The 26,862-nt window shown below is 42.7% G+C and overlaps 1 protein-coding gene across 3 annotated transcripts in view; it reads left to right on the top strand.

Annotated features, from left to right (window-relative positions):
• Window positions 1–26,862, top strand: part of LOC125464981 (sestrin-1-like) — a 77,272-nt gene that overhangs the window by 47,116 nt on the left and 3,294 nt on the right. For 2 of the 3 annotated variants that reach the window (XM_048557984.2, XM_048557986.2), the window contains exons 2-9: window positions 12,425–12,490; window positions 18,099–18,296; window positions 22,474–22,656; window positions 24,487–24,711; window positions 25,001–25,148; window positions 25,238–25,356; window positions 26,397–26,587; window positions 26,672–26,816. In XM_048557984.2, the coding sequence (XP_048413941.1) occupies window positions 12,425–12,490; window positions 18,099–18,296; window positions 22,474–22,656; window positions 24,487–24,711; window positions 25,001–25,148; window positions 25,238–25,356; window positions 26,397–26,587; window positions 26,672–26,816 (1,275 nt within the window). The remainder of the gene's footprint in view (window positions 1–12,424; window positions 12,491–18,098; window positions 18,297–22,473; window positions 22,657–24,486; window positions 24,712–25,000; window positions 25,149–25,237; window positions 25,357–26,396; window positions 26,588–26,671; window positions 26,817–26,862) is intronic. The other variant, XM_048557985.2, reaches the window with a different exon arrangement.

Below are 26,862 nucleotides of genomic sequence, written 5' to 3'. Positions count from 1 at the left end.
TATAGGTATTGCATACTGTCTACCGTCCTCTTGTATACCAACTGTCTGTGACATATATACCGTCTATCTATTATACACTTTGCCTATAAATGTGGTATGCTACCTATAACTTTATCGTCTATAATATCTCGCAGAAACTGGCTGTAGATATATTATCTGTCTGGCTATAACCATTACGTATCATCTATATATTTCTGTTATGTTGTCTCCTAGATATTGGCTACATGCTCTTTTTCTGTATCTCTATTGTATTCTGTTTATAACACAGCTGAGTTTTTATTTTTTTTTCATCGTCTACTTCTGTTTCTGTACTGGTCTCTGTCTCAAACACAATTGTTTCAGTCGCCGTAGCCACCTCCTGCCAGTCCAAAAGGTCTGAGGATTGCTGTCATTTCTCTTTTGTTGGATCTTGTAAGAGGAGACTATATCAGGTCAACTGGAGACTGAGCTTTGTGTGAATGCCTCATCAGCTTGATTTTGCTTAAAGAACTAAAAGTGGACACTTTCTGCTGTCAGCTTACTTAGCAAGGGGATAATCCCAGGCTTTTTATAATGTGTGGATTTACTTCAGTAGCTGGTGCTCTGCTTTTAATGCTGTGCCTATTTTCATCCATATTTTCTGTTTGATAACAAGTTCTTTTATGATCTGCATGTCAATTTGTCATCCAGTCCCTTTAAAACATGATGCGTGTTTTCCTTTTTGTAAGAACTGTTTCATTGTTGGGGTTTAATGGTGAGTTCCTGCATCATACAAGGGTGTGCAACTGGGATGCGTTAACCCCTTCTCCCCTCTCAATCCTGTCTTTAAGTTTGCTCACACAGGAGTTTTACTGGATTTGTGTCTGTGTGTTTGAGTGAGAGATGTTTGGAAGTGCCTCTGAAGGTTACGGAGTATCATTACTGTGTGGTCTTAGAAATCAACACCCCTCCCCCGACAACTGTCTGTTTTCCTATTTTGTAAACTGGTTGTTTAAATGCATTCAAGATGATAATGTGCCATAATAAGCTCAGTAAAATAGTTTTTAAAAAAATAATTTTGATTACCATCAAAAGCCAGACCCATTATTGGATGTTCTTCTGTTTGTTAAAAATAAATATTTCAAATCTAAACATACCCACCATTTCTTGGGTGTCTGTATTTGAAAAGAACCCACTGTAGTTGGTTTTTCTTTTAGATTCCAAAGCCACCCCTTCCCAGAAGTAGTGGTAGTCGTTTTGAAGCTGCAAAATAGTTTAAACGCCTGGTGTAGTTTCTGGAACAAAAATCCTCTTCACTTTTGTATTAAAAAGTGGAACTTTGAGCTTTAGGCCCTGTGTTGAATTTGTCAACTCAGCAACTTATTGTCTTGCAGTTATATTCCAACTCCAACTTTGGAGGTTAGCAAAGCAAGTTTTTTTAAAATAGTGGGAGGAGAGGGAGAGTAAATTTTTAACCACCATAAGGAACCGGAGTGATTTTAGATATGTTCAGTTCTGGGTCAATAGAGTCTGAGGAATTATTAAACCATTTCTTGAAATCTGCAAACTAATCTCATTCCCACTCTTAAGCCTTTCTTGACAAACTATAAATTTTTGTTCCTTGGGGGTGTTGATTTGAATGTTTCTCCATTTTCTATTCCTGTGACTGGGTTAGGGAGAATTTTAATGCTAAGTCCATAATTGCAAGATGTAACGACACGTGGAACATGTGCTTCATTGTTCAGTAACACCCAGCTTCCAGTTGTGATAAATGTATCGAATTTGTCATCTCTATCACCTAGTGTTTCAAAATGATAGGTTTCTTTTTTCAAATTCACACCTTTTGAATGAGTTTTTGATTGTGTGCCTTGATTTTTCTCCTGTAACTCTGTGATTTTGTGTTTGTTCAAGGCCTTGGGAAATTGTTTAGCTGAATGTTTGTTTATGTTGCTGGTTACTGTTGATCAGGATTAACAGTATTGTCGTCCTAGTCAGAGAATTGAGAGTCTAAGTTGGTTTAAAAATTCTTGAGGTGCTCTTCCGATTTCCACTTAAAACCAGTTGCGACCAATACAAACCAGCAATCAAACACTGGGACCACATTGTATGGTACTTCAAGCTTCAGAAGGAAAGTTGAAAATGTGGGAAGAGTGGTTACTAAGTCAGGAGCAGTGTTTTGCATGCATCCTTTTTAAATTAAGGAAAACAACTTCAGATGTTTAAATGTTACACAGCCCCACATTGATGAGGATCTATCTGGACATGTTTCCAAGCCAGCTGTGTAACTACAATAAATGAACAAATTACCTTACTGGTGGCAGAAATGGTTTTTGTTGCTTGGCTGTGCTTTCAAAAGTAAGACAGCAATTATATATGAGATGTCACGGTACGAAGCTGGCTGAACACAGCAGGCCAAGCAGCATTGTTTTTTCTGAAGAAGGGTCTCGACCCAAAACATCAACTTTCCTGCTCCTATGCTGCTGCTTGGCCTGCTGTGTTCATCCAGCTTCACACCGTATCTCAGATTCTCTGGCATCAGCAGTTCCTAATGTCTTTGCAGCAATTATATATGGCCTGACCTGCTTATAAATGTGCAGCTGGGAGCAGATTGTACTGAAGTTTGCTTACTTTACTATTTTGAAAGATTGCTCAAGAGATAAGAACAAAAGACTTCATCGCAAATGTCAAACGTTGGAGACCTGAAGAATATTAGAGCAACCTTTTTTTGGGTTAAAAGACCACATTAAATGTGTCTTGATGTTTTTTTTTCTCCAAGCGACAATTCTCAAGTGTTCCAAGCAAACCTTTCAAAAAGAGGCTTTGCTTTAAATAAAAAGGGACCACTCTTCTCTTTAACCTGCCTATTCCCATGTTGAGACCACTAAAAAATTTTAATAACTGTTTTTTGTAGAATCATAATGAGCAATTTCCATGCTAAAAGCCCACTAGCTGCACCAAAGTCCTGTTTTGGTTTTAATTTGGAACGAATTGTGGTTTCACAAGGACCTATGTTAGGGCCTCAGTTATTCACGTTCTTAATAACTTGGGATAATATAATAACATAGACATGTTAGGATGTGGAGACTTTGGAAAGGATGCAGAGGAGATTTACTAGGATGTTGCCTGGTATGGAGGGAAGGTCTTATGAGGAAAGGCTGAGGGACTTGAGGCTGTTTTCATTAGCGAGAAGAAGGTTGAGAGGTGATTTAATTGAAACATAAAATAATCAGAGGCTTAAATAGGGTGGATATGGAGAGCCTTTTTCCCGAGATGGTGACGGCGAGCACGAAGGGGCATAGCTTTAAATTGAGGGGGGAAAGATATAGGACAGATGTTAGAGGTGGTTTCTCTACTCAGATTAGTAAGGGAATGGAATGCTTTGCCTGCAACGGTAGTAGATTTGCCAACTTGAGGTACATTTAAGTCATCATTGGAAAAGCATATGGACGTATGTGGAATAGTGTAGGTTAGATGGGCTTGAGATCGGTATGACAGGTCGGCACAACATCGAGGGCTGAAGGGCCTGTACTGTGCTGTAATGTTCTATGTTCTATGATGATATGTGCTATTGGTGCCATGGCTTAGTGAGTGTCTCTTACCCCTCAAGTCAGTGGCTAAAATACGATCCAGAGGCTAGATGAACACAGCAGGCCAAGCAGCATCTGGAGGAAAGGAGAAGTTGACATTTCTGTTATTACCCTTCTTTAGCACTGCTGCCCTGAAAAGGGTAATACCCGAAATATTGACTTCTCGTTTCCTCCAGATGCTGCCTAGCCTGCTGTGTTCTTCCAGCCTCCTGTTTCTCTACCTTGGATTCCAGCAGCTGCATTTTTTTTTGTCTCTTGAGGCTGAAGTATACTGCGCTTCAGAGTTTGAGCCAAACTCAAAGTGGGCACTCGGTGTGCCACACTGACAGGGTGCAGCACTCTCCAGCTTTCGGGTGACGTGCTAAACTGAGTCCCTGTCTGCATCTTGCATGAATCTAAAAGATTCTGTGGCAAAGGCAAGCCAAGAGTTAACCTTGGTCAGTATTTAATTGCTCGACTGACTTCTGAAAAATCACACTGTTGTCTCACGTTTTGTGCGAGGGAGCTTGCTGTGGTTGTAAAAGATGCTATGCCAATGGAAGTCTTTGCTTTAAGACTGGTGCTTGCTTAGCTAAGTGTGAGGGTGGACTTTGTGGTAACTTGATGCAAATAAGAAAACAATAATGATGTGAGCCAATATTGAAGATGGTTTGGATAGGCTGAGAGAGCTCGATGCACTTTGATTTGTGGCTTGGTAGGCTTAGTGCAGGCTAATGCTATCAGAACTGCTGCCTGTTGACATCAGCAAAGTAACCTTGACTCAAGCAATGTTCTCTTGGAAATGCTCTGACTCTGGTCTAGATTATTTGATGTAGTCCTCCAGTACACTTCAATTTTTTTTTTAAACCTCGAGTCACAGGCAGGAGTTTGAACAGAAACATGCCGGTTGTCCCATACCAACTTTTAGACTAAAATTAAAACTGAAGTACCTTCAAAGACTATTTTAGCATCAGTCAGGCAGTTTCAGACATTCTTCATCATTCGAAGTGAAGAAGCAACCTGACCGTGGTCTCCAGAACCCCGCAGCAGACTGCCCATTACCCTTTCCAAGCTTAACACAAACATCGTTAAAAGTCCTGCAAACATCTTAGGTGGGTATTCGTGGGTGCTGCCATGTGAGAGCTTGGGCTGTTAAAAGACGAGTATACTCAAGCATTGTGCAAATATAAATAAGTGGGGCAGTTATTTTAGAAAAATAAGTTTTTTTTTGCTTGAATCAGATTTTTTTTAAGGAAGTGGTTGGGGTTGGAGTAGAAACAGAAATGGGAATATAAATGTTCCCTTCTAAATGGGTTTCACTTGGGGAATTGGCTGCTGGAAATAATACTGAAACCATGTAACCCTCGAAAGCTGCCATCGAAAGACCCTTTCAGCAAGCCGTCGTGCAGATCGTTGGCATGTAAATGTGTTTTAAAACACAGTTTTTTTTGCTCCTGAAACTAAAACAATAAGGAATAGCATGAAAAGTAGGCCACATGGCCCCTTGAGCCTACTCTGCCATTCAGTAGGATCATGGCTGATCCAGCATTCCTCACGCCCACTTTCCTGCCCCTTCACCATCTATCTCAGCCTTACCCAGGGATTCTACCCCCACAGCTCTCTGTTACAAGGAGGTCCAAAGATGCTCAACCTCAATTCCTTCTCATCTCAGTCTTAAATTGGCACCCCTTTTTTCCTTGAGACTACGTTCTTCGGTCCGAGACACTCCCATGAGGGAAACAAGCTCTCAACATTTACCCTCTCAAGCTCCTTAAGAATCCTCTTTGTAACTCATGCTGAATCAACATGTAAACGGTTGGAGTGTTAACAGTAGCCTTCGGTTTGACCTGGCCTGTTTCTGTATAAGATTACCTGCCAGATACAATGTCTGCAATATAATGTTTCTTGAGGCTCAGCATAAGTCCTGAACTTTCCTCCTGTAACCATCAGTGCATGTAAAATAATACCGAACTTTTTTTTTGAACAAATGTCCTGTTAAAACCACTTTGAAATGTGAAAGGCAGCAAACCTGAGGCTGCATGAAGGTTTAATTTGTCTCTGTCCATGGCATAAAGATTAGTCACATTGTAGTTGTTACATTCTGGTATTTGCAAGCCTGTTTAAAGTGCAGATGTGATATGATAGTTTGCCTCTCCATCTCCCAGAACCACACTCCCCTGATTGGTTAATGAAGAATAAAGAACAGACTTGTATTTCACAACCTCAAGACATCCCAAAGTTCTCTAAAATTATTGAAGTACTTTCAAAGTGTAGTTGGTATAAAATGTAGGAAACATGGCAGCTCATTTGTGCACAAAAGATTCCCACAAATGCCAGTTGGTCGAGTCATGTGATTTAATGACTGGCCAAGATGCTGGAGATATCAAAATGGCAGCATGGAATTGGTCACATCTGCCTAAGAACAACTGGAGCATCTGAAAGATGAGACACCACAGCACGCACTCAGTGCTGCACTGGAATGTCAGTCTAGATTTTTGTGTTGGCTCCCTGGCTTGTGGCTTGAACTTCGACCCAACTGAGTTCCGTACTTGGTGCTCCGCTGCTCCCAGTAATTGTGGCTTAATGGTGGTTTTCAGGAAGGGGAAGAGAAAGGGAGAGGGGACCATCAGCCACTTGGGGAGTAAGTGGTGGAGTGAAAATGCCCCAGTGTCACTGGAGGACTAACCCAGAACTCCAGGCTCATGTTCTGAGGAAGTGGATTCAAATCCCACCTTGGCAGATGGTGGAATTTGAATGCAATTTTTAAAAAAAGCTGCTATATTAAGGAAGGCGGTCTGTTCTTGCTTTAGCAACCTGTTCAGAGATGTTGCGACATGCCTCGGGAGTAGGTGAGACTTGAACCAAGGCCTTCTAGTTCAAAGCTAAGAACGCTACCATTGTACCACAAGAGGCTTAGAAAATGTGTCCTTAGTTGGACTAGTCTACATGTGACTCCAGGCCAACAGATCAACCCTTTGCTGTCCTCCAGACAATTGGAGAGAGGCAATAAATGCTGGCCCGGCTATGAACAAATTTTAAAAGAGAAGCACAATTAGGCACTGTCAGCACTGGCCCACTGCTAGAAAAAAAGTGCATATAGATTTACAGGCCTGGGGACCTGGAATGTACTAATATAGGAATTCAGAGCAGGAAGTCATTGTCTACAGGAATTGTGCCAGATGACTGGAGGATAGCAAATGTGGTTCCCCTGTTCAAGAAGGGGAGTAGAGACAACCCTGGTAATTATAGACCAGTGAACCTTACCTCAGTTGTTGGTAAAGTGTTGGAAAAGGTTATAAGGGATAGGATTTATAATCATCTAAAAAAGAATAAATTGATTAGGGATAGTCAGCACGGTTTTGTGAAGGGAAGGTCGTGCCTCACAAACCTTATTGAGTTCTTTGAGAAGGTGACCAAACAGGTAGATGAGAGTAAACCGGTTGATGTGGTGTATACGGATTTCAGCAAGGCGTTCGATAAGGTTCCCCACAGTAGGCTATTGTACAAAATGCGGAGGAATGGAATTGTGGGAGATATAGCAGTTTGGATCGGAAATTGGCTTGCTGAAAGAAGACAGAGGGTGGTAGTTGATGGGAAATGTTCATCCTGGAGACCAGTTACTAGTTGTGTACCGCAAGGGTCGGTGTTGGGTCCACTGCTGTTTGTCATTTTTATAAATGACCTGGGTGAGGGCGTAGAAGGATGGGTTAGTAAATTCGCAGACGACACTAAGGTCGGTGGAGTTGTGGATAGTGACGAAGGATGCTGTAGGTTGCAGAGAGACAGAGATAAGCTGCAGAGCTGGGCTGAGAGGTGGCAAATGGAGTTTAATGCAGACAAGTGTGAGGTGATGCACTTTGGTAGGAGTAAGCGGAAGGCAAAGTACTGGGCTAATGGTAAGATTCTTAGCAGTGTAGATGAGCAGAGGGATCTCGGTGTCCATGTACACAGATCCTTGAAAGTTTCCACCCAGGTTGACAGGGCTGTTAAGAAGGCATACAGTGTTTTAGCTTTTATTAATGGAGGGATCGAGTTCCGGAACCAAGAGGTTATGGTGAAGCTGTACAAAACTCTGGTGCGGCTGCACTTGGAGTATTGTGTACAGTTCTGGTCACCGCATTATAAGAAGGATGTGGAAGCTTTGGAAAGGGTGCAAAGGAGATTTACGGGGATGTTGCCTGGTATAGAGGGAAGGTCTTATGAGGAAAGGCTGAAGGACTTGAGGCTGTTTTCATTAGAGAGAAGAAGGTTGAGAGGTGACTTAATTGAAACAAATATAAAATAATCAGAGGGTCAGATAGGGTGGATAGGGAGAGCCTTTTTCCTAGGATGGTGACGGCGAGCACAAGGGGGCACAGCTTTAAATTGAGGGGTGAAAGATATAGGACAGATGTCAGAGGTAGTTTCTTTACTCGGAGAGTAGTAAGGGAATGGAAGTTTGCCTGCAACGGTAGTAGATTTGCCAACTTTGGGTACATTTTAAGTCGTCATTGGACAAGCATATGGACGTACATGGAATAGTGTAGGTTAGATGGGCTTCAGATTGGTATGACAGGTCGGGACAACATCGAGGGCCAAAGCGCCTGTACTGTGCTGTAATGTTCTATGAAGTAGTCCATTCAGTCCCTCAAACCAGCCCTGTCATTCAATAAGATCATAGCTGACCTGATTGTAAACTGAAATCTGCATTCCTGCCTACCCCAATAACCTTTCACCTTGCTTAACAAGAATCTATGCACCTTTACATTCAATTTATTCACGGACTCTGCTTCCAACACCGTTTAAGGTGGAAAGCTCTGAAGACCCATCTGAGAGAACATTTTGCCTTCTCTCTCTGATTTAATTGGATGATAGTAGTTATGTCTTCATAAACTTGCAGTTGAGAGTTTTTCTGAAAAATGTCAATGTGTGGGATGTAAGAAAAGAAACAAGAAACAATGCAAAGGAAGAAAACTTCAATGGGGTAAGATTGGATATAACCCTGAGAAATTGGCAACCATATTGAGGTAACAATGGCTGCCTGTAAGCAGGAGCTGGCATTGAATAGATGTGTTAAAACTCCTGCAGACCCCAGATAAAGTAAAGGGGAAGAAACTGGTGACAGGAATGGGAAACAGAAGGTACCTGTTTAAGGTAGGTGAGAAAAACAGCAATGGTGACGTGAGCAAAAACACACACAGTAGTTAAGATCCAGAATGTGGTGCCTGAGAGTGTGATTCAAACAAGTTTGGTCCTCCCTTTTGACAGGGAATTGGATCTGCAAGTAACAGATTTGTGGGAGAGTGGAGTGGCTGTAGGTGAATTGCTTTTGCAGAGACCTAGCATAGAGACAGTGGACTCGCTGACTTCCTGGTGTGCTGTGACTATTCTGTGATTCTATTCCATAAGAAGTCACCAGTCATTGAGGTAACAAGGCATAGAGCTGGATGAACACAGCAGGCCAAGTGGCATCTTAGGAACAGGAAAGCTGACGTTTCGGGCCTAGACCCTTCTTCAGAAAAGCCACCAGTCATTGAATTTGACTTTCAATCTCTGGAGGTCTGTGACATGATGGCAACGTCACTGGGCTAGCAATCCAATACCCCAGGCCAGCGTTCGCAGCGCATGTGCTCAAATCCCACTCTGGCTGATAATGAACTTTGAATTTAACAAAAATTGGGCATAAGAAGGTTGTCTAAAGGCGACTGTGTTGATTGTCATAAAAAATCAGGTTCACTAATGTTCTTTCGGAAAGGAAATCTGCCAGTCTGGCTTACATGACTCCAGACGCACAGCAATGTGGTTGACTCCTAACTGTCCTCCCTCAGAACCTGCTGCTTTTCTAGGTTGTGTGGTCACCTTCCAAACTCTCTCTAAGGGAAGATGGAAACAGAGTTTGGTTTCTGCCCACCATACAGTTACAGAGCTTTGTGTTTTGACTACCCTGCGCCCTTACTGATGATTAGAGTCTACTGTTGAGTAAATTTATTTGTGCAGTTTCAGCAAGTGTTTTTGCCTTCCCACTAGAAGAAATGTTCTGAATAAAGGTGGTGGGAAAGCAACTGTTTTCATTTTCCTGATACGAAGGAGGATGAATGTGTGTAATCTGAATGATTGATTTTCGTTTGCCCAAACTGATACCAAATTAAAAAAGCCACTGATCTGTCAGACAGAAATGTCAATTCAGAGCTTTGGGGTGACACGTCATTCCTCCATCACATTAAAACAGACTTTAAAGCTCAGCATTCAGAATGAATAGATTTGAACTTCAAATCTTACTGCAGTTCCTCTGTTGGAGGAGTTGGGTGAGTGACTCTGAAGTTGAAAAGTGCTCTGAGTTGCTCCTATAATTCCTGCTACACATCTCCTTGGGGCTGAGATTTCTAAATTCTTGGAGGTACAGGGTCGGCTTAGAACAGGTCAGCATTGATTTAGTAAGGGGAGGTCATGCCTGACAAACCTGTTAGAACTCTTTTGAAGAGGTAACAAGTGGGTTAGACCAGGAAACCCAGTGGATGTCATCTATCTAGACTTCCAAAAGGCGTTTGATAAGGTGCCTCATTGGAGGCTGCTGAGTAAGGTGAGGGCCCATGGTGTTCGAGGTGAACTACTGGCTTGGATTGAGGATTGGCTGCCTGACAGAAGGCAGGGAGTTGGGATAAAAGGCTCCTCTTCCGAATGGCAACCGGTGACAATTGGTGTCCCGCAGGGTTCAGTGGTCCACGAAATGGCTGATGAAATTCAACATGAGCAGGTGCGAGGTTTTGCACTTTGGAGAAAAGAATACAGGCATGGACTTTTTTCTAAACGGTGAGAAAATTCATAAAGCAGAGGTACAAAGGGATCTGGGAGTGTTGGTGCAGGATTCTCTAAAGGTTAACTTGCAAGTAGAGTCCGTGATTAAGAAAGCGAATGTAATGGTGTCATTTATCTCAAGAGGGTTGGAATATAAAAGCAGTGATGTGCTTCTGAGGCTTTATAAAGCTCTAGTTAGGCCCCATTTAGAATACTGTGTCCAATTTTGGGCCTCACACCTCAGGAAGGACATACTGGCCCTGGAGTGTGCCCAGCGGAGATTCATACGGATGATCCCTAGAACGGTAGGTTCAATGTACGATGAACAGCTGACGATCCTGGGATTGTATTCATTAGAGTTTAGAAGGTTGAGGGGAGATCTAATAGAAACTTAGAAAATAATGCATGGCTTATAAAGGATGGATGCTGGGAAGTTGTTTCCGTTAGGTGGGGAGACTAGGACCGTGGGCACAGCCTTAGAATTAGAGGGGGTAAATTTAAAACTGAAATGGGACGATATTTCTGTAGCCAGAGAGTGGTGGGCCTGTGGAATTCATTGCCATGGTGCGCAGTGGAGGCCGGGACGTTAAATGTTTTCAAGGCAGAGATCGATAAGTTCTTGATCTCACAAGGAATCAAGGGCTATGGGGAGAGTGCAGGGAAGTGGAGTTGAAATGCCCATCAGCCATGATTAAATGGTGGAGTAGACTCGATGGGCCGAATGGCCTTACTTCCACTCCTCTGTCTTATGGTCTTCTGGCTCCTACGTGGAGTAGTTACTGCGAAGAGGTGAGTACTGTAGTCAAATTAGAAACAGCCCCTCCTGGTGAGCTTTCTTGATATCATGATTTGTCCTTGTTTTCTGCTTTCATGAATGTAATTGTATTTCAAATGGCAAATTCTCTCCATCTTTAATGTTCATCGGTATAAATTCTTTCTTTCTCGTTTCATATTATTCTGTTGCCTTGCTGTGGTTATTTCAGCTCTGCTTGAAGTGCTTTTGACACACCATCAGGAATGTTTGTAGGTGAATGAGAGCTCCACCACTCATTTACTTTGGGTTTGAAGTGGGTTTGAAGTGAGCATTCCTGCATTCACCACCTGTGATCCACTCCGTACCCGATGATGTCTTCCACTTGCAAGTTGCAAGTGGCTGTGATTATAAGACTGTGTTTAACAACTGGTAACCAGGATGCAGGTTGTTTCCTGCAGTAGGATAGTTTGCCCTCATTATGGTGGGCATCAATTTCCTGCTGGAAGCTTTGCCCAACTGGCTCATCTTGCTGATCAAACTCTACCTGCATTTCCCAGTAGGACACAAGGATGACATCAGAAATGATCTGGGCTGCTGCTTTCCTAAGGAACAAGGCTCCATCTAATTCTCAAGTTGTGCAGCAATTTCTGTTTGTCAACTTGATCTCATTCTGCAGTTAAGCTCACACATAAGTGGGAACTAAGCCCTGACCTTCCTAGCTAAGTATCAAGTATTCTATTTCCCTAACCGAGAAACCACTGTGTTGAACTTATTTTATAGCCTGACCAAATGAGAGCAAAATCGGATTGGATATCTCTAAACACTGAATTTTATACCAGTGTTCAATTCCCTAGTTTTTAAAACTTTTTCTGTGGGACACATAACTGATGGATTCTGTGGCAGAGCACAGAGGCATGTTTTAATTGGTTTTGCAATTAGTATGGGTGTGACATCAGTGAGGAATTCTGAGTAATTCAGAAACCGGAAGACTGCATGTATTTGGAATAGGTCAGTGAATTGTTTGATACAAGAGAATTCCACACCTTTGAACGGTTGGCAGGATCTAATGGAATACTGTGTGCTTCAGTCTGTGCCCTTCTTCCTGAGCTATGACTGGTACCTGCTGATGGTGAGTGTAGTTGTAAGTGTTTGTTCAAATGTGTTTATGATGTAAAAGACAAGTGAACAAGTTCCAGTGAGTCTGTACTGTAATCTTTTATTCTCCACTCCACGTGAAAGTGCGTGGTTCAAGCCCAGCTTCTGATAAAATGTGAAATATTCTAAGTAATTGAAATGTAAAAGGTTTTTGATTGCTTTTAAAACAAGTGATGTCATACAGGCTTTGACTGTGCCTTTCTTGTACTTTTCTTAGGATCGCAGGGTAAAAATACCTCGCCCATTAGGACAGGGTCCAAGTGCCTTCATTCCAGTCAAAGAGGTACAGTCTCTTCTTGAATTTCAGTCATTGTTGATTTAATTGTGTGTGCTTACTGCTGCAATGTTCCTTTTCTGTATCAAAACTGTGTAATTCTTGGATTGAATCAAGATTATTCTGCTTTTGTTTTTATAAACCACACTTGTTTTATGAGCATTGGCTGCAGATCAGTGAAGAAGACTCCAGATTTAACAGGCTTAATTTTAGAGCTTCATTTCCAAACTAAATTTATTTCACCTCCATTCTGAGTTATTCAGGATTTGTCTGTGTTACATAGAAATTGCATCATACAAATGTCTGTCCAACCCATCCATGCTGAACTGTAGCTGTAATCCTTTGTGTCTTTCATCTTCCTCATATTTGATTCCTTTTTCCCACAGACATTTAGCTAGTCGACCTTTAAATGTTGACATGACTGTTGATTTTATCATTAACTCTGGTAATGCACTCTAGACCCCATAAGCTTATCCCTCATTAAATATCACTGTCAGATCATTTGTTCAGAAATAAGTGGTTCCATCCCTGAATTGTTTACAATGTTTTAGGTGTTCCTGTATGATGCAATCTTGTTATCTATGTGACCACACATCCCTGCCAATATAACTGCAGCGCTGTCATCATGAACCAGTTCTACTGGCAGGTTTAATGTTTTTGTATTTTGGAGCCTGACAGTTGGACAGCCTGAACAATAGTGTTGCCACGTATATCAGGAGCATGGTTCCAGCAATGTTGAGCATTCAACTCTACGTAGATATCAGCCAAGACACTGACTGCCTGACCAAATGTCTGGTTTGTAAACAAGAGCCATCTACTTGCTCCCCACTTTCAGACACATCATGAGATACAGGAGCAGAAGTAGGCTATTCGGCCCATCGAGTCTGCTCCATCATTCGATCATGGTTGATAGACTGAAAGGCAGTTGAGGAACCAGGCATGTTTTGCTCTTCCACTGATTACACTTTTGCAGCTTTCAAATGGTTCGTGCGCTTGCAGTAACTTTATATGTTATTGGACCTGCCCTGATGTCAACCATGCCTCTTCCCTGTGCAGGGCCATTCCTGTGGTTCCTATACCAAACTTCATCCCCTGAAGTAAACATCTCTCTCTTGTTTAGTGGAGTCTTCCGTCTGGCATTTCTCTTATGCTGGCACATCCTTCCTTAGATTCAGGGCCCAAAACTGATCTCAATATTCCAAATGCAGTCTGATCAGAGCCTTTTACAATCTCAGCAGTACATCCCTGCTGTTGTATTCTGGCCCTTTTGAAATGAATGCTAACATCGCATTTATCTTCCTAACTGCCAACTGAACCTTAAGAGGATCCAGAACTAGGACCCCAAAGTCCCTTTGTGCTTCAGATTTCCAAAGCCTTTCTCCATTTAGAAAATATAGCCAATGCCTCTATTCTTTCAAAATATATAACATCTCTCTTTCCCACATTGTATTCCACCTGCCCCTTCTTTGCCCACTCTCCTAGCCTGTCCAAGTCTTTCTGCAGCCTCTGCACTTCCTGAACACTACCTCCCCCTCCACCTATCTGTCTGTTTCCATGTTTGTAAGTGATAATGACCTTGGTTCCTTTGACCGGATAGTTGAAGCCCAACATGAATAATTGCAGTCCTAACACGGACCTCTGTAGAACTCCACTAGATAACAGCCACCATATTGGAAAAGACCTCTTTGTCCCTATTGTCTGTCTTCTGCCCATCAGCCAATCCTCTAGCCAGTACATTGCTCAGAAGACCATAGGCTTGTGTTTTTGTTTTTAGCAGCCTCCCGTGTGACACCTTGTCACAAAGATATTAAGCTACTGCATTTTAAAAGCGCTTTTATGTGATGGTGTTTCTGCGGTGGGTGACGGCTTCGTATCTGTTTGGAGTGGATTGTGAAAGTATTTGACAGTGCAAGTACACTCTGTCATCATTCCAGCAGTCTCAGCACTGAGACCAGGTTGGATTTCAGAAACTCCCACTTTTTAAAATAATTTAGAATGTGGTAACTCCAATCAAAATGCCTCAATTTTGGTGACTGGAACACGCAGGAAAAGCACATGATATGTATGTTAACTCAGGAAACCTGACTAGAAAGAAACATTGTTTATTGTTGAACACCAAAATAGAGCCAGGTCCCAGGACGGGACTGTCAGTTCTGCAAACCCATCCCTGGATCAGATTGCCAAGCACTTTAGGATAATGGCCCTGTAGTTGCAGATATTAATTAACTTCTCAGCTTGGATTTTATCGTCCTTTCATAGCGCTGTCACTTTCCTACATTACTGCAACCTGCTCAAAGTGAGGAATGGTCAATAAAGAAGTTGGTTTTCAGATAACACCAGTCTTTACGTAACTGTATTTAGCTTTGAAAGGAAATTCATTGCCTCATTTGGAGATGTACAGGAATGAGTGTCATAGTCTGCTGTTCAGAAAGTGGTTTGAACTCTTTCCTTTTAAAGGTGACCAGAATTGGGTTGGAGGATTGTGAGCGGGTTAGGGAAGGGTGTGGGAATTGAAATCTAGCTGGTTTGGGTGGAGGAGCTCCGTGAAACTATTGTCATGGTGCATGTGATTTATGTAAATATACCCACATCTACTTTAGGAGCAGGAATAGGTCTCCTCAACCCTGCAGTATTCAGTGAGATCATGGCTGATGTACTGTAACTCCTTTTTTCTGGCTACTCCACATAACTTTCACATCACACATCTTTCTTTGTCAAAAATCTATTGACTTTGCTATTAAAAGCATTCAAAGATTCTGCTTCCTCCACCTTTCGAAGAAGAGAGTTCCAAAAACTGTCCAGCTCGGAGTGAGAACTTCTGCTCGTCTCAGTTTCAAAATAAATGGCTGCCCGTTTTAAGACAATGTAAGCTGCTGGTTTTGCTTTTAAAAATGGTGGAGAATCCTTGTTTGGAGCTTGTAAAAACTGCAAAGGCTAAACACCGACCCGAAGCAGCTCAGCCATGTCCTGTAAACATTTTAAGCCATACTTTATACTCTGCCTCCTGAGTTTCTCGTTGTGAGCCTTGTTGCAGAATCAATAACTGATGCAAGGTCGTTTTGTTCCCTTTTCTTAATTCTACAAATTGATCAGAAAACCCATGATCTAACGTGTGTAAGGCAGTACAGCAATTTGAGTAAACAAGTGATCTAATCTGAGCCTTAGATTACATCAGCTGGGAAGTTGTTTACTGGTAGCGAGTTGTTCCTTATTTTCATATCTGCATGTCATGTGGACACAGTCTCACATGGAGTTCAGTTGTGCCTAGTTTTAAGAAAAATAAATATGATCAGAAAACTTTGCTTTACTTCTGTGTTTCCACCCTCTGCAATGTTCCTAGATCTGTTCCCACTAGAACATAATAACAGGAGTAGGCCATTCAGCCCATCAAGTCTGCGTGTCATTCAGTGTGATCATGGTTGATTGAACACTTAGTGCCTTTTACCCACATGACTCTTTTGATGTTGGGAATCTGAAATCCATCAACCTCAATTTAAAGATACTTGAAGTCTGGGCTCCCACAGCCCTCTGTCAATTGAGAATTTACAAGATTTACCACCTTATGAGTAAAACAGAAAATTCTACTCTCGGTCAGAAATGATGTTCCCTTACTTTTAAATGGTAGCCCCTGGTTCTAGACTCACTAGCCTGAGCGAGTCATCACATCTGCATCTACCCTGTCTAGCTGTTCTTAAGTAGATGTGTAAACTCTGAACTGATGGCGAGCAGCCTATCTGCAATAATTTATTTTCCTCGCTGGAGTCTTTAAAGACGAGGGTAGTGGGAGCATAGTGTTACTTTTGAAGTGAATCATCATGGATATTGACAGCAAAACTTAAACCCTGTGGATGTGATTTGAACTGAAGGAATGACAGCCTGAGGAAACGTACTATCTTAAGATCTGTTTCCGGTTCTGAAGTGCTATGTTTCAGGTTTGTTTCTGGGAGTTTGCTGATGCAGCATGCTTATTCTTTGTACTGTCATCAGAGTGGTTTAAGGAGCTTGGGGATCAGTCAGCTGAATGCACAATTGCTGACAGTGGAGCAGTTTTAAAATCAGAGATGCTCCTGCATTCTTCAAATTGTGCTGAAATGTTTAGAAAAAGGGAGGGACAAGGCTGTGAGGAGATTTGAAATCGGAATAAGAATTTTTAAATTGAGGCCTTACTTAACTCAGAGGCATTACAGGTCAGTGAGCACAAGTGCTCCACGAATAGGATATGGTGTGGTTTAGGACAGGGCTAGTAAAATAGAGGTTTATGGAATTTTAAAGCTGTTCATAATCATCTAGGTTTTACAGTTGGCTTTTTACTAGCAAACCATTATATCTGTGGCTCACCTAGAAGTAAGCTAGCTCAATTTGAACTACTTTCAGGAAATTGTAAATGTATGCTTTGCTCACAACACTTACCAGCTAGACTATTTGTCCAGAAGCCACAGGATCCAGTTTCACATCCTGCTATGGCAGAAATTATCTGGAATTAACAATCTGATAATGATTGTCAGGAAAAAATCTATCCCGTTCACTGAAAGGTTAAAAAGTAACTGCCACCATTACCAAGACTGGCCAACGCGCCTCTCCAGATTATAGGGGTGACCTAGTGATAGTTGCTGGGCTGTTAATCCTGAGACCCAGCTAATGTCCTAGGAACCCAGATTTGAATCATGCCACAGCATATGATGGAAATTGAAATCAAAATATAAAAACAAAAATCTGGAATTAAGATTTAAAAGATGACCGTGAAGTCATTGTGGATTGTCGGAAAAACCCATCTGGTTCACTAATGTCCTTTAGGGAAGGAAACTACCATTCTTACCTGGTCTGGCCTACATGTGACTCCAGACCCACAGCAATGTGGCTGTCTCTGATCTGCCCTCAGGGCAATTAAGAATGAGCATAAAATGCTGGTTTAGCCAGCAGTGCCCTCATCCTGAGAATGAATTGTTTAAAAGTGCCCATGTGAATTTTAAAAGTAAGTTTCAAATATCCAGCTGCTGACATTGTTGAAAACCAAAGCAAAAAAAAACCTGAACACTCTGAGTCAGGGATATTGGGGTCAGTTTCTCAAAGTCAGAGGCTGTTGTTATATGTCCGATTTATTGTTCAAAGAATCTGACTACTTTACACTCAAACCAATGCAGTCATTTAACCAGATACCTTGTTCAGAACATCTTTGAGTTTTGCTGCAACGTATCTGTCAGAAAACTCTGAAATTGAAAGCATCATTTTCCAGGAACAGCTTTTGATTTAAAACTCCCCCCATTATTATGGGATCACTTCTCCTAAACTCAGTTTGGTTGGAAATACATGAAAATAGTCTTTTGCCTGTCTACTGAGTATATGGAATGCAGAATAATGCTAGGAGTGTGGGTTCGCTTCCCATTCCAGCTGAGGAGGACATGAAGAACTCTCCCCTCGCTTGAGGCACGGTTTCCCTCGGGCTAAACTATCACCAGTCGTCTTGTGAGAGAGAGGACCTGTGGTCCTCTGGGCTGATGGTGACTTTAACTGAATCTCAGAATGTGAAGTTTTAACATTAAGTGCCTATTAAAGGGGATGTTTAGGATTGGTAAAGATGATCATTTGATAGTTTATCTAAAATTTCTTTTCTTTACAGATTCTGCAGAAAGATCTAGAAGATGCTGAGAGGCAGATCTTTATTGAAGCTTTTGTCTCCACTGGTCGTGTAGATAATGTTACCATGGTGATGGGCTTACACCCTCAGTACCTTGAGAGCTTTTGGAAAACACAGTACTATCTTTTACAGATGGACGGCCCTTTACCCTATCACTATAGACATTACATTGCAGTAATGGTAAGTTCCTTTTGTAGTGCTTTTGGGACTTTGTAATTCCTTAAAGGAAACTGAATAAAGTTGCTGGAACAGCACTGAATTTGCAAGTGGCAAAGATCAAACTAATCTAGTTCTTGGGAATTTCATAAAGTTTCCTATTTCTCCCTCTCCCAGTGCTTCAGCAGCTGACTGCTCATAGCATGACGCATATGTTTTACAACGAAATGCTGCAGATGATAAAAATCTGTATTTAAAAACAAAATGCTGGAAAAACTGGGCAAGTCTGGCAGCAAATGTGGTGAGATAAACAGTTAACATTTGAATTCAATGAGACGCTTCAGAACTCGAGTTGTCTATTTCAAGCAATGGTATGTAGTTTTTTTTCTGGTGTAATAAAGACTTGTCTGGGTTATTGAGGGCAGCATGAAGGAAGTTGAGTGTATTGCAAGATAAGAGTGTGAAGCTGGACGAACACAGCAGGCTGAACAGCATCTTGGGAGCACAAAAGCTGACGTTTCGGGCCTAGACCCTTCATCAGAGAGGGGGATGGCAAATGGAGTTTAATGTAGACAAGGGTGAGGTGATGCACTTTGGTAGGAGTACCCGGAAGGCAAAGTACTGGGCTAATGGTAAGATTCTTTGCAGTGTAGATGAGCAGAGAGATCTCAGTGTCCATGTACACAGATCCTTGAAAGTTGCCACCCTTGTTCTGAAATAAATAGGGGGAGGCGGACTGAAGATCGAGAGAAAAGAAGATAGGTGGAGAGGAGAGTATAGGTAGGGAGGGGATAGGTCAGCCCAGGCAGGACGGACAGGGCAAGGAGGCAGGATGTGGTTAGTAGGTCGGAAATGGAGGTGTGGCTTGAGGAGGCAATAGGTTAGAGAGGCGGGGACAAGCTGGGCTGGTTTTGGGATGCAGTGGGGGAAGGGGAGATTTTGAAGCTTGTGAAGTCCACATTGATACCATTGGGCTGCAGGGTTCCCAAGTGGAATGAGTTGCTGTTCCTGTTCCTGCCATCATTGTGGCACAGCAGGAACATAGAACATAGAACATTACAGCACAGTACAGGCCCTTCAGCCCTCGATGTTGTGCCGACCTGTCATACCGATCTGAAGCCCATCTAAACTACTGTATTCCATGTAAGTCCATATGCTTATCCAATTACAACTTAAATGTACCTAAAGTTGGCAAATCTACTACCGTTGCAGGCAAAGCGTTCCATTCCCTTACTACTTTGAGTAAAGAAACCACCTCTGACATCTGTCCTATATCTTTCACCCCTCAATTTAAAGCTATGCCCCCTCGTGCTTGCCGTCACCATCCTAGGAAAAAGGCTCTCCCTATCCACCCTATCTAACCCTCTGATTATTTCATATGTTTCAATTAAGTCACCTCTCAATCTTCTCTCTAATGAAAACAGCCTCAAGTCCCACAGCCTTTCCTCGTAAGACCTTCCCTCCATACCAGGCAACATCCCCGTAAATCTCCTTTGCACCCTTTCCAAAGCTTCCATATCCTCCTTATAATGCGGTGACCAGAACTGTACACAATACTCCAAGTGCGGCCGCACCAGAGTTTTGTACAGCTTCACCATAACCTCTTGGTTCCGGAACTCGATCCCTCTATTAATAAAAGCTAAAACAGTCTATGCCTTCTTAACAGCCCTGTCAACCTGGGTGGCAACTTTCAAGGATCTGTGTACATGGACACCGAGATCTCTCTGCTCATCTACACTGCTAAGAATCTTACCATTAGCCCAGTACTTTGCCTTCCGCTTACTCCTACCAAAGTGCATCACCTCACACTTGTCTGCATTAAACTCCATTTGCCACCTCTCAGCCCAGCTCTGCAGCTTATCTCTGTCTCTCTGCAACCTACAGCATCCTTCGTCACTATCCACAACTCCACCGACCTTAGTGTCGTCTGCGAATTTACTAACCCATCCTTCTACACCCTCACCCAGGTCATTTATAAAAATGACAAACAGCAGTGGACCCAACACCGACCCTTGCAGTACACCACTAGTAACTGGTCTCCAGGATGAACATTTCCCATCAATGACCACCCTCCGTCTTCTTTCAGCAAGCCAATTTCCAATCCAAACTGCTATATCTCCCACAATTCCATTCCTCCGCATTTTGTACAATAGCCTACTGTGGAGAACCTTATCGAACGCCTTGCTGAAATCCACATACACCACATCAACTGGTTTACTCTCATCTACCTGTTTGGTCACCTTCTCAAAGAACTCAATAAGGTTTGTGAGGCACGACCGTCCCTTCACAAAACCGTGCTGACTATCCCTAATCAATTTATTCTTTTCTAGACGATTATAAATCCTATCCCTTATAACCTTTTCCAACTCTTTACCAATGACTGAGGGTAAGGCTCACTAGTCTATAATTACCAGGGTTGTCTCTACTCCCCTTCTTGAACAGGGGAACCACATTTGCTATCCTCCAGTCATCTAGCACTATTCCTGTAGACAATGACGAGTTAAAGATCAATGCCAAAGGCTCCGCAATCTCCTCGCTGGCTTCCCAGAGGATCCTAGGATAAATCCCATCCGGCCCAGGGGACTTATCTATCTTCACCCTCTGTAGGATTTCTAATACCTCTTCCTTGTGAACCTCAATCCCACCTAGTCTAGTAGCCTGTATCTCTGTATTCTCCTCAACAACATTGTCGTTTTCTAGAGTGAATACTGTTGAAAAATATTCATTTAGTGCTACCCCTATCCCCTCTGACTCCACACACAACTTACCACTACTATCCTTGATTGGTCCTAATCTTACTTTCGTCATTCTTTTATTCCTTAAATATCTATAGAAAGCCTTAGGGTTTACCCTGATCCTATCCGCCAACAACTTCTCATGTCTCCTCATGGCTCTTCTGAGTTAAAATGGTTTGCGACTGAGAGGTGCGGTTGTTTATTGCGAACCGAGTGGAGGTGTTCTTCAAAGCGGTCCCCAAGCCTCCGCTTGGTTTCCCCAATGTAGAGGAAGCCACACCGATTACAATGGATACAGTATACCACATTGGCAGATGTGCAGGTGAAGCTCTGCTTAATATGGAAAGTCGTCTTGGGGCCTGGGATGGGGGTGAGGGAGCAGGTGTGGGGGTAAGTGTAGCATTTCCTGCGGTTGCAGGGGAAGGTGCTGGGTGTGGTGGGGTTGGAGGGAGTGTGGAGCGAACAAGGGAGTCACGGAGAGAGTGGTCTCTCCGGAAAGCAGACAGTGGTGGGGATGGAAAAATGTCTTGGGTGGTGGGGTCAGATGGTAGATGCCGTAGGTGTCGGAGGATGGTGTGTCGTATCCGGAGGTTGGTGGGGTGGTGTGTGAGAACGAGGGGGGATTCCTCTTAGGGCAGTTGTTGTGGGTGTAGGGTGTGAGGGATGTGTTGCGGGAGACGCGGTCAAGGGTGTTCTCGACCGCTGCGGGTTGGGGGGTGTGGTGGGGAGGGGGGGTGGTGGGTGGGGTAGAGTTGGGGTCCTTGAAGGACATGGTCATTAGGGATGTGCGGGAGTGAAATGCCTCATCCTGGGAGCAGCTGCAGCGGAGGCAAAGGAATTGGGAATAGGGAATGGAATTTTTGCAGGTGGGTGCGTGGGTGGGAGGAGGTGTATTCTTGGTAGCCGTGGGAGTCGGCCATCCCGCCTCCTTGACCTGTCTGTCTTCCCTGGACTGACCCCTCCCTATGTCCCCACCTATACTCTCCTCTCCTCTCCACCTATCTTCTTTTCTCTCCATCTTCGGTCCGCCTCCCCCTCTCTCCCTATTTATTTCAGAACCCTCTCCCCATCCCCCTCTCTGAAGGGTCTAGGCCCAAAACGTCAGCTTTTCTGCTCCTGAGATGTTGCTTGGCCTGCAGTGTTCATCCAGCCTCACATTTTATTATCTTGGATTCTCCAGCATCTGCAGTTCCCATTATCTCTGAGTGTATTGCAAGGTTCAGTAGGTGGAATCATAGTTTGAAAGTATTCATGAATGTAGAGCGAGCATGCACGAGACCAACATTTTAACATTTTGTTTTCAAAGAAGTTTTGAGCTTTAGGCTGCCTGTTTGCTATGGTTCAATGCACAATTTTGAGAAACACTTCACAATAGTTTGTGAAACATCGGCAGAATTTTTCTGATCTCTTCTGCGAATGAGTAAAATCAGAATAAAGTCAGTTCTGATCGTATATCTGTCTTTCAGGCTGCTGCACGGCATCAGTGTTCCTACCTTGTCAGCCTCCATATCAGTGAGTTTCTTCACGTTGGTGGAAATCCCGAGTGGCTAAATGGCCTCAACTTTGTACCTCAGAAAATGAGGAATCTCAATGAAATCAACAAAATTCTAGCACATCGACCATGGCTGATCACCAAAGAACATATAGAGGTAAATTGGAACGAATTTGATCATGACTAATATAAAATTAAGTAAAATGCTCATATTTACTCTGCATCAAAGATAACTTTTATTTATAAAGACTTTCCAATTATCCTGTTCAGAGATTGTTACACACCTCTGGAGCAAGTGGGATCTGAACCTGGGCCTCCTGGCTCAGAGATGGGGACACTATTGCTGAACCACAAGACCCCAAACAAAAGAGAAGTTCAGCCTGCAATCTGACCATAATATTGTAGTTATTTTAATCAACCTGCTTGGACCTGTTACTTTTTTAAAAGATATCTCATTTATGGGGTGTGGACACTTATTACCCAGAAGGCATTTAAAAGTCAGCCATGTTGCTGTGGGGTCTAGGCTCTTAGACCAGACAAGGTAAAAATGGTAGTTTCCACCCCTAAAGGGTATTAATAATCAGTTGGGTTTTTAAACAGCAATCGACAGCACTGTGATGCTCATCTGGTGCAAATTGGACTTGAACTAGGAGCTTCTGGCCCTAAGGTAGGCGAACTATTGCTGTGCCACAAGGACCCTCGTTACTCCATTCTAGATATTTTCTAATCACTCTGTTCAGAGATGATTAAACACTACTGTGGAGAGTGGAATTCGAATATAGGCCTCTGAACGTAGGCCTCCTGGGCCAGAGGAAGGACATCACCTTTTGAACCAGAAGCTACTTAAATTGTTGGAGCTCAGTAATTAGCATGTATAGTATTGATTAAGTTTGCCATTTGTTTGAATTTTCACTGTGATCTCATTTGAGAGACTGAAGTGTTTGCTTGTTATGGGGACACGTTATTGAACTGTCTTGCTTTTAGTTGACTTTTTGGTATGGAATACTGAGCTTCTCTCTAAGAGTGGTAAAGCAGATTATTTCAATGGAGATCGAGTGATTTTAGGTGTCCTCATACAGGAATCTCAAAAAGTTAGTATTCACATGCAGCAATGATTAGGAAGGGCAAAAATATGTTGCTGTTTATTGGGAGGAAATTGGAGTAGAAAGTAAGAGATGACTTTACAAGGTGTTGATGAGACCATGTCTGAAGTATGGTATACAGTCTTAGTCTCTTTATTTAATGAAAATTGTAAACGCATCAGACACATGAGGGCATTCACTGCGTTGATGCCCTTGTGTTGCATTATGAGGAGAAGTTGGCCTGTCCCCTCTGGAGTTTAGAAAAATGACAGGGTTTTACTGAAATGTGCAATATTGATAGGGGAGTCTTTGGAACAATAGTCTTCAGAGCAGTGGAGATATTCGTTTGTATACTAACAATTGTCAACAAGTAAGCCCTTGAGTAACGGGGGAGTTGCTGGTTTTGAGATAGACGAGAAAGTGGAGGCCGCAATCAGATCAGCCGTGATGCCTCAGAATGGTGGAGCAGGCTTGAAGGGGCTGAATAGCCTGGCCCTTCTTTAGTAAGTTTGTTTTTGTCTGCACTAAATATGTGAGCATTATTTTACACTTCACCACATTGGAACATACACGGTTCATTTTGGTTCCCCCTCCACTTTTACACAACAGCATGCCATTATTGTGACTTGGGGTTGACAGCTGAGTTTGCTGAACAGCTGGTACACAGTACAGATTGATGTCAGCAGTATTCTTTTCCTGCACCAGCAGAGGTTATCATTGAAGGACTGTCTTTCTCCACCTCTCCCCTCATCTGAGGTGGTGACTTCCAGGTTAAACTAGCACCGGTTGTCTCTCCCTAATGAGAGAGCAGCCCTATGGTCCTCTGGGACTATGGCAACTTTGTGACTTGATAACTTCTGGATGTTTAATTTGTTATCTTCCGGTTTTTTTTTTGTTTCTTGAAGAACCTGCTGAAGACTGGCGAAAGTAGCTGGTCACTCGCCGAACTCATCCATGCTGTCGTCCTCCTCACGCATTACCATTCCCTGGCATCCTTCGTTCTAGGCTGTGGGATCAGGCCAGAGTTGGACCAGGATGGTGGCTTCACCTTCAGATCTCCCTCTCCACAAAGTTGTGACTCCGACAGTGCTAGTAACAGTGGCTCAGAAGAGACTGTTAATGGTGGTGCGGTAAGTACAGAGGTTTTCTCCTTTTAATGTGTAATTTATGAATAGCTATACAGCAAGCAATGCATTGACAATACTTTTAATCTTGTGAATGAGAAGTTTTATTTCTGTCGATCTATATATTTATCTGTGTATTGCGTTGAACTGTTGTGTGGAATAATTGCAGCAACCCTGTTTCTGTATTAGCATTTCTTCATTAAGAATCGGGGGTGAATTTACAGCAAATAGTACCTGAACTTATTTTTGGAATGGGCTTTCATCTCACATAAACATTTTCCTGAATGTGTTTCAGAGTAGAGATGATTTACACGAGCTGGAGATTCTAATAGAGAAAATGAGACTGCTGCAGGAAGGCAGACAGGATGAGGAAGCGAGCCAGGAGGAGATGGCAACGCGATTTGAAAAGGAGAAGAGGGAAAGTTTGCTGGTTGCGCCTACAGGTTAATCACCCAGCTTGCTGCTCTGATTCAAACAAATAAGCGAGAATTTTCCTTGTATTCAGGAAAATAAAACACTTCTCCTCTCCCAGCAGATGATAATGAATCGCTCTCTCTGACCAACTTATCATGCTTTGTTGAAGATGCAGATTTTGGGTACAAGGATTTTAGCAGGCGTGGCGAGCAGACTCCTCCAACGTTCCGGGCTCAGGTAATTCAGTGTTCCATCAGAAACGATGAACTCTGAGAGGATTCTGAACTACAGAGACAAAAGGTCCTAAATGTTGGTTAGTTAGCACTAAAGGTTGTGCCTTCTTCACTTGTTGAATTGAATTGGTAGAGCAAGCACGATGAAGCCAGGGTCTGAAATGAGTTGTGTACAAATCAGATTTCAGTTTTATGCTAATTGGATGAGATAGGAATTTTACACAGAGTAACTCCCCTGCTGTTGTCCATCATTGACAAGGTACGGTTAAGAGAGTGATGGAATACTCCCACTTGCCTGGATGGATATACCTCTAACAACACTCAAAGCTTGATATCATCCAGGAAAAAGAAGCTGCTTGATTGGCACCACATCCACGACCTTCACCGCTCTCTCTCTCCTCCACTGATGTTCAGTGGCAGCAGTGTGTAACGTCCAGATAACTTGCAGTAACTTGTCAAAGCTGTCTTGATGGAATCCTCCAAACCCAAGTCCTCTATGAGCTAGAAGGATAAGGCCATATATACATGGGAACTCCAGTAGCTATAATTTCCCCTCCAAACTACACACCATCCAGACTTGGAAACAATAGCAGCTTAGGAATAGATCCCTGTTCCTTCACCATCGCTGGGTCCGAGCCCTGGAACTCTCAGCACTCTGGATGTCCCTACACCCCAAGGACTGGCAGTTCACCACCACCACCTTCTCCAGGGTGATGAGGGATGGGCAATAAAGGCTGGCTGCATCCTGTAACTAAATCATCTTTTTAATAAAAAGACTACAATTAACTTCTCTTGACTCAACAAATTAACTAACTAACTAGTGTTTTGCTCCCTGTCCAGAGGAAGTTCTGACTTGTGTTGATTTTTGTTCTTTCCTCCGCTCTCTCTCTATCACAAGCAGCATCTCCAGGGGATGTGTGGGGGTTGGGGTCAGCTAAAAAATATTGTTGGTTATAAAAGTATCTCTGGGATCTTTGAGACTCTTAATTATTTTATCCAATTTTTTTTCTGATCTGTATTCACATGTTATGTATATCCTGACAGGATTACTCATGGGAAGACCATGGCTACTCTCTGATTAACCGGCTGTACCCTGAGGTCGGACAGCTCTTGGATGAGAAGTTTCAGGTTGTGTACAATTTAACCTATAACACCATGGCCATGCACTGTGATGTTGACACCTCCATGTTGCGACGAGCCATTTGGAATTACATTCACTGTGTCTTTGGCATAAGGTATGTTGCTGTGTAATTTAAGAAGAATGTTCTAACTCAAAAGCTGTTCAATTTTCATACACTTTGTTTCTCTTTTTGGCTAAGATATGATGACTATGATTATGGAGAGGTCAACCAGCTTCTGGAGCGCAACTTGAAGATTTATATAAAAACTGTTGCCTGCTACCCTGAGAAAACGACCAAGAGAATGTATCTCGGTTTCTGGAGACACTTCCGACATTCAGAAAAGGTTTGTTTCTCCCCATAAGCAATCTTATCTTTTCACTTTTAGCTTT

This window comes from Stegostoma tigrinum, chromosome 24, assembly GCF_030684315.1.
Source record: "Stegostoma tigrinum isolate sSteTig4 chromosome 24, sSteTig4.hap1, whole genome shotgun sequence".
NCBI classification, from domain to species: domain Eukaryota; kingdom Metazoa; phylum Chordata; class Chondrichthyes; order Orectolobiformes; family Stegostomatidae; genus Stegostoma; species Stegostoma tigrinum.
The sequence above is the reverse complement of the archived record's forward strand: the minus strand, read 5'-3'. Positions and strand labels throughout refer to the sequence as shown.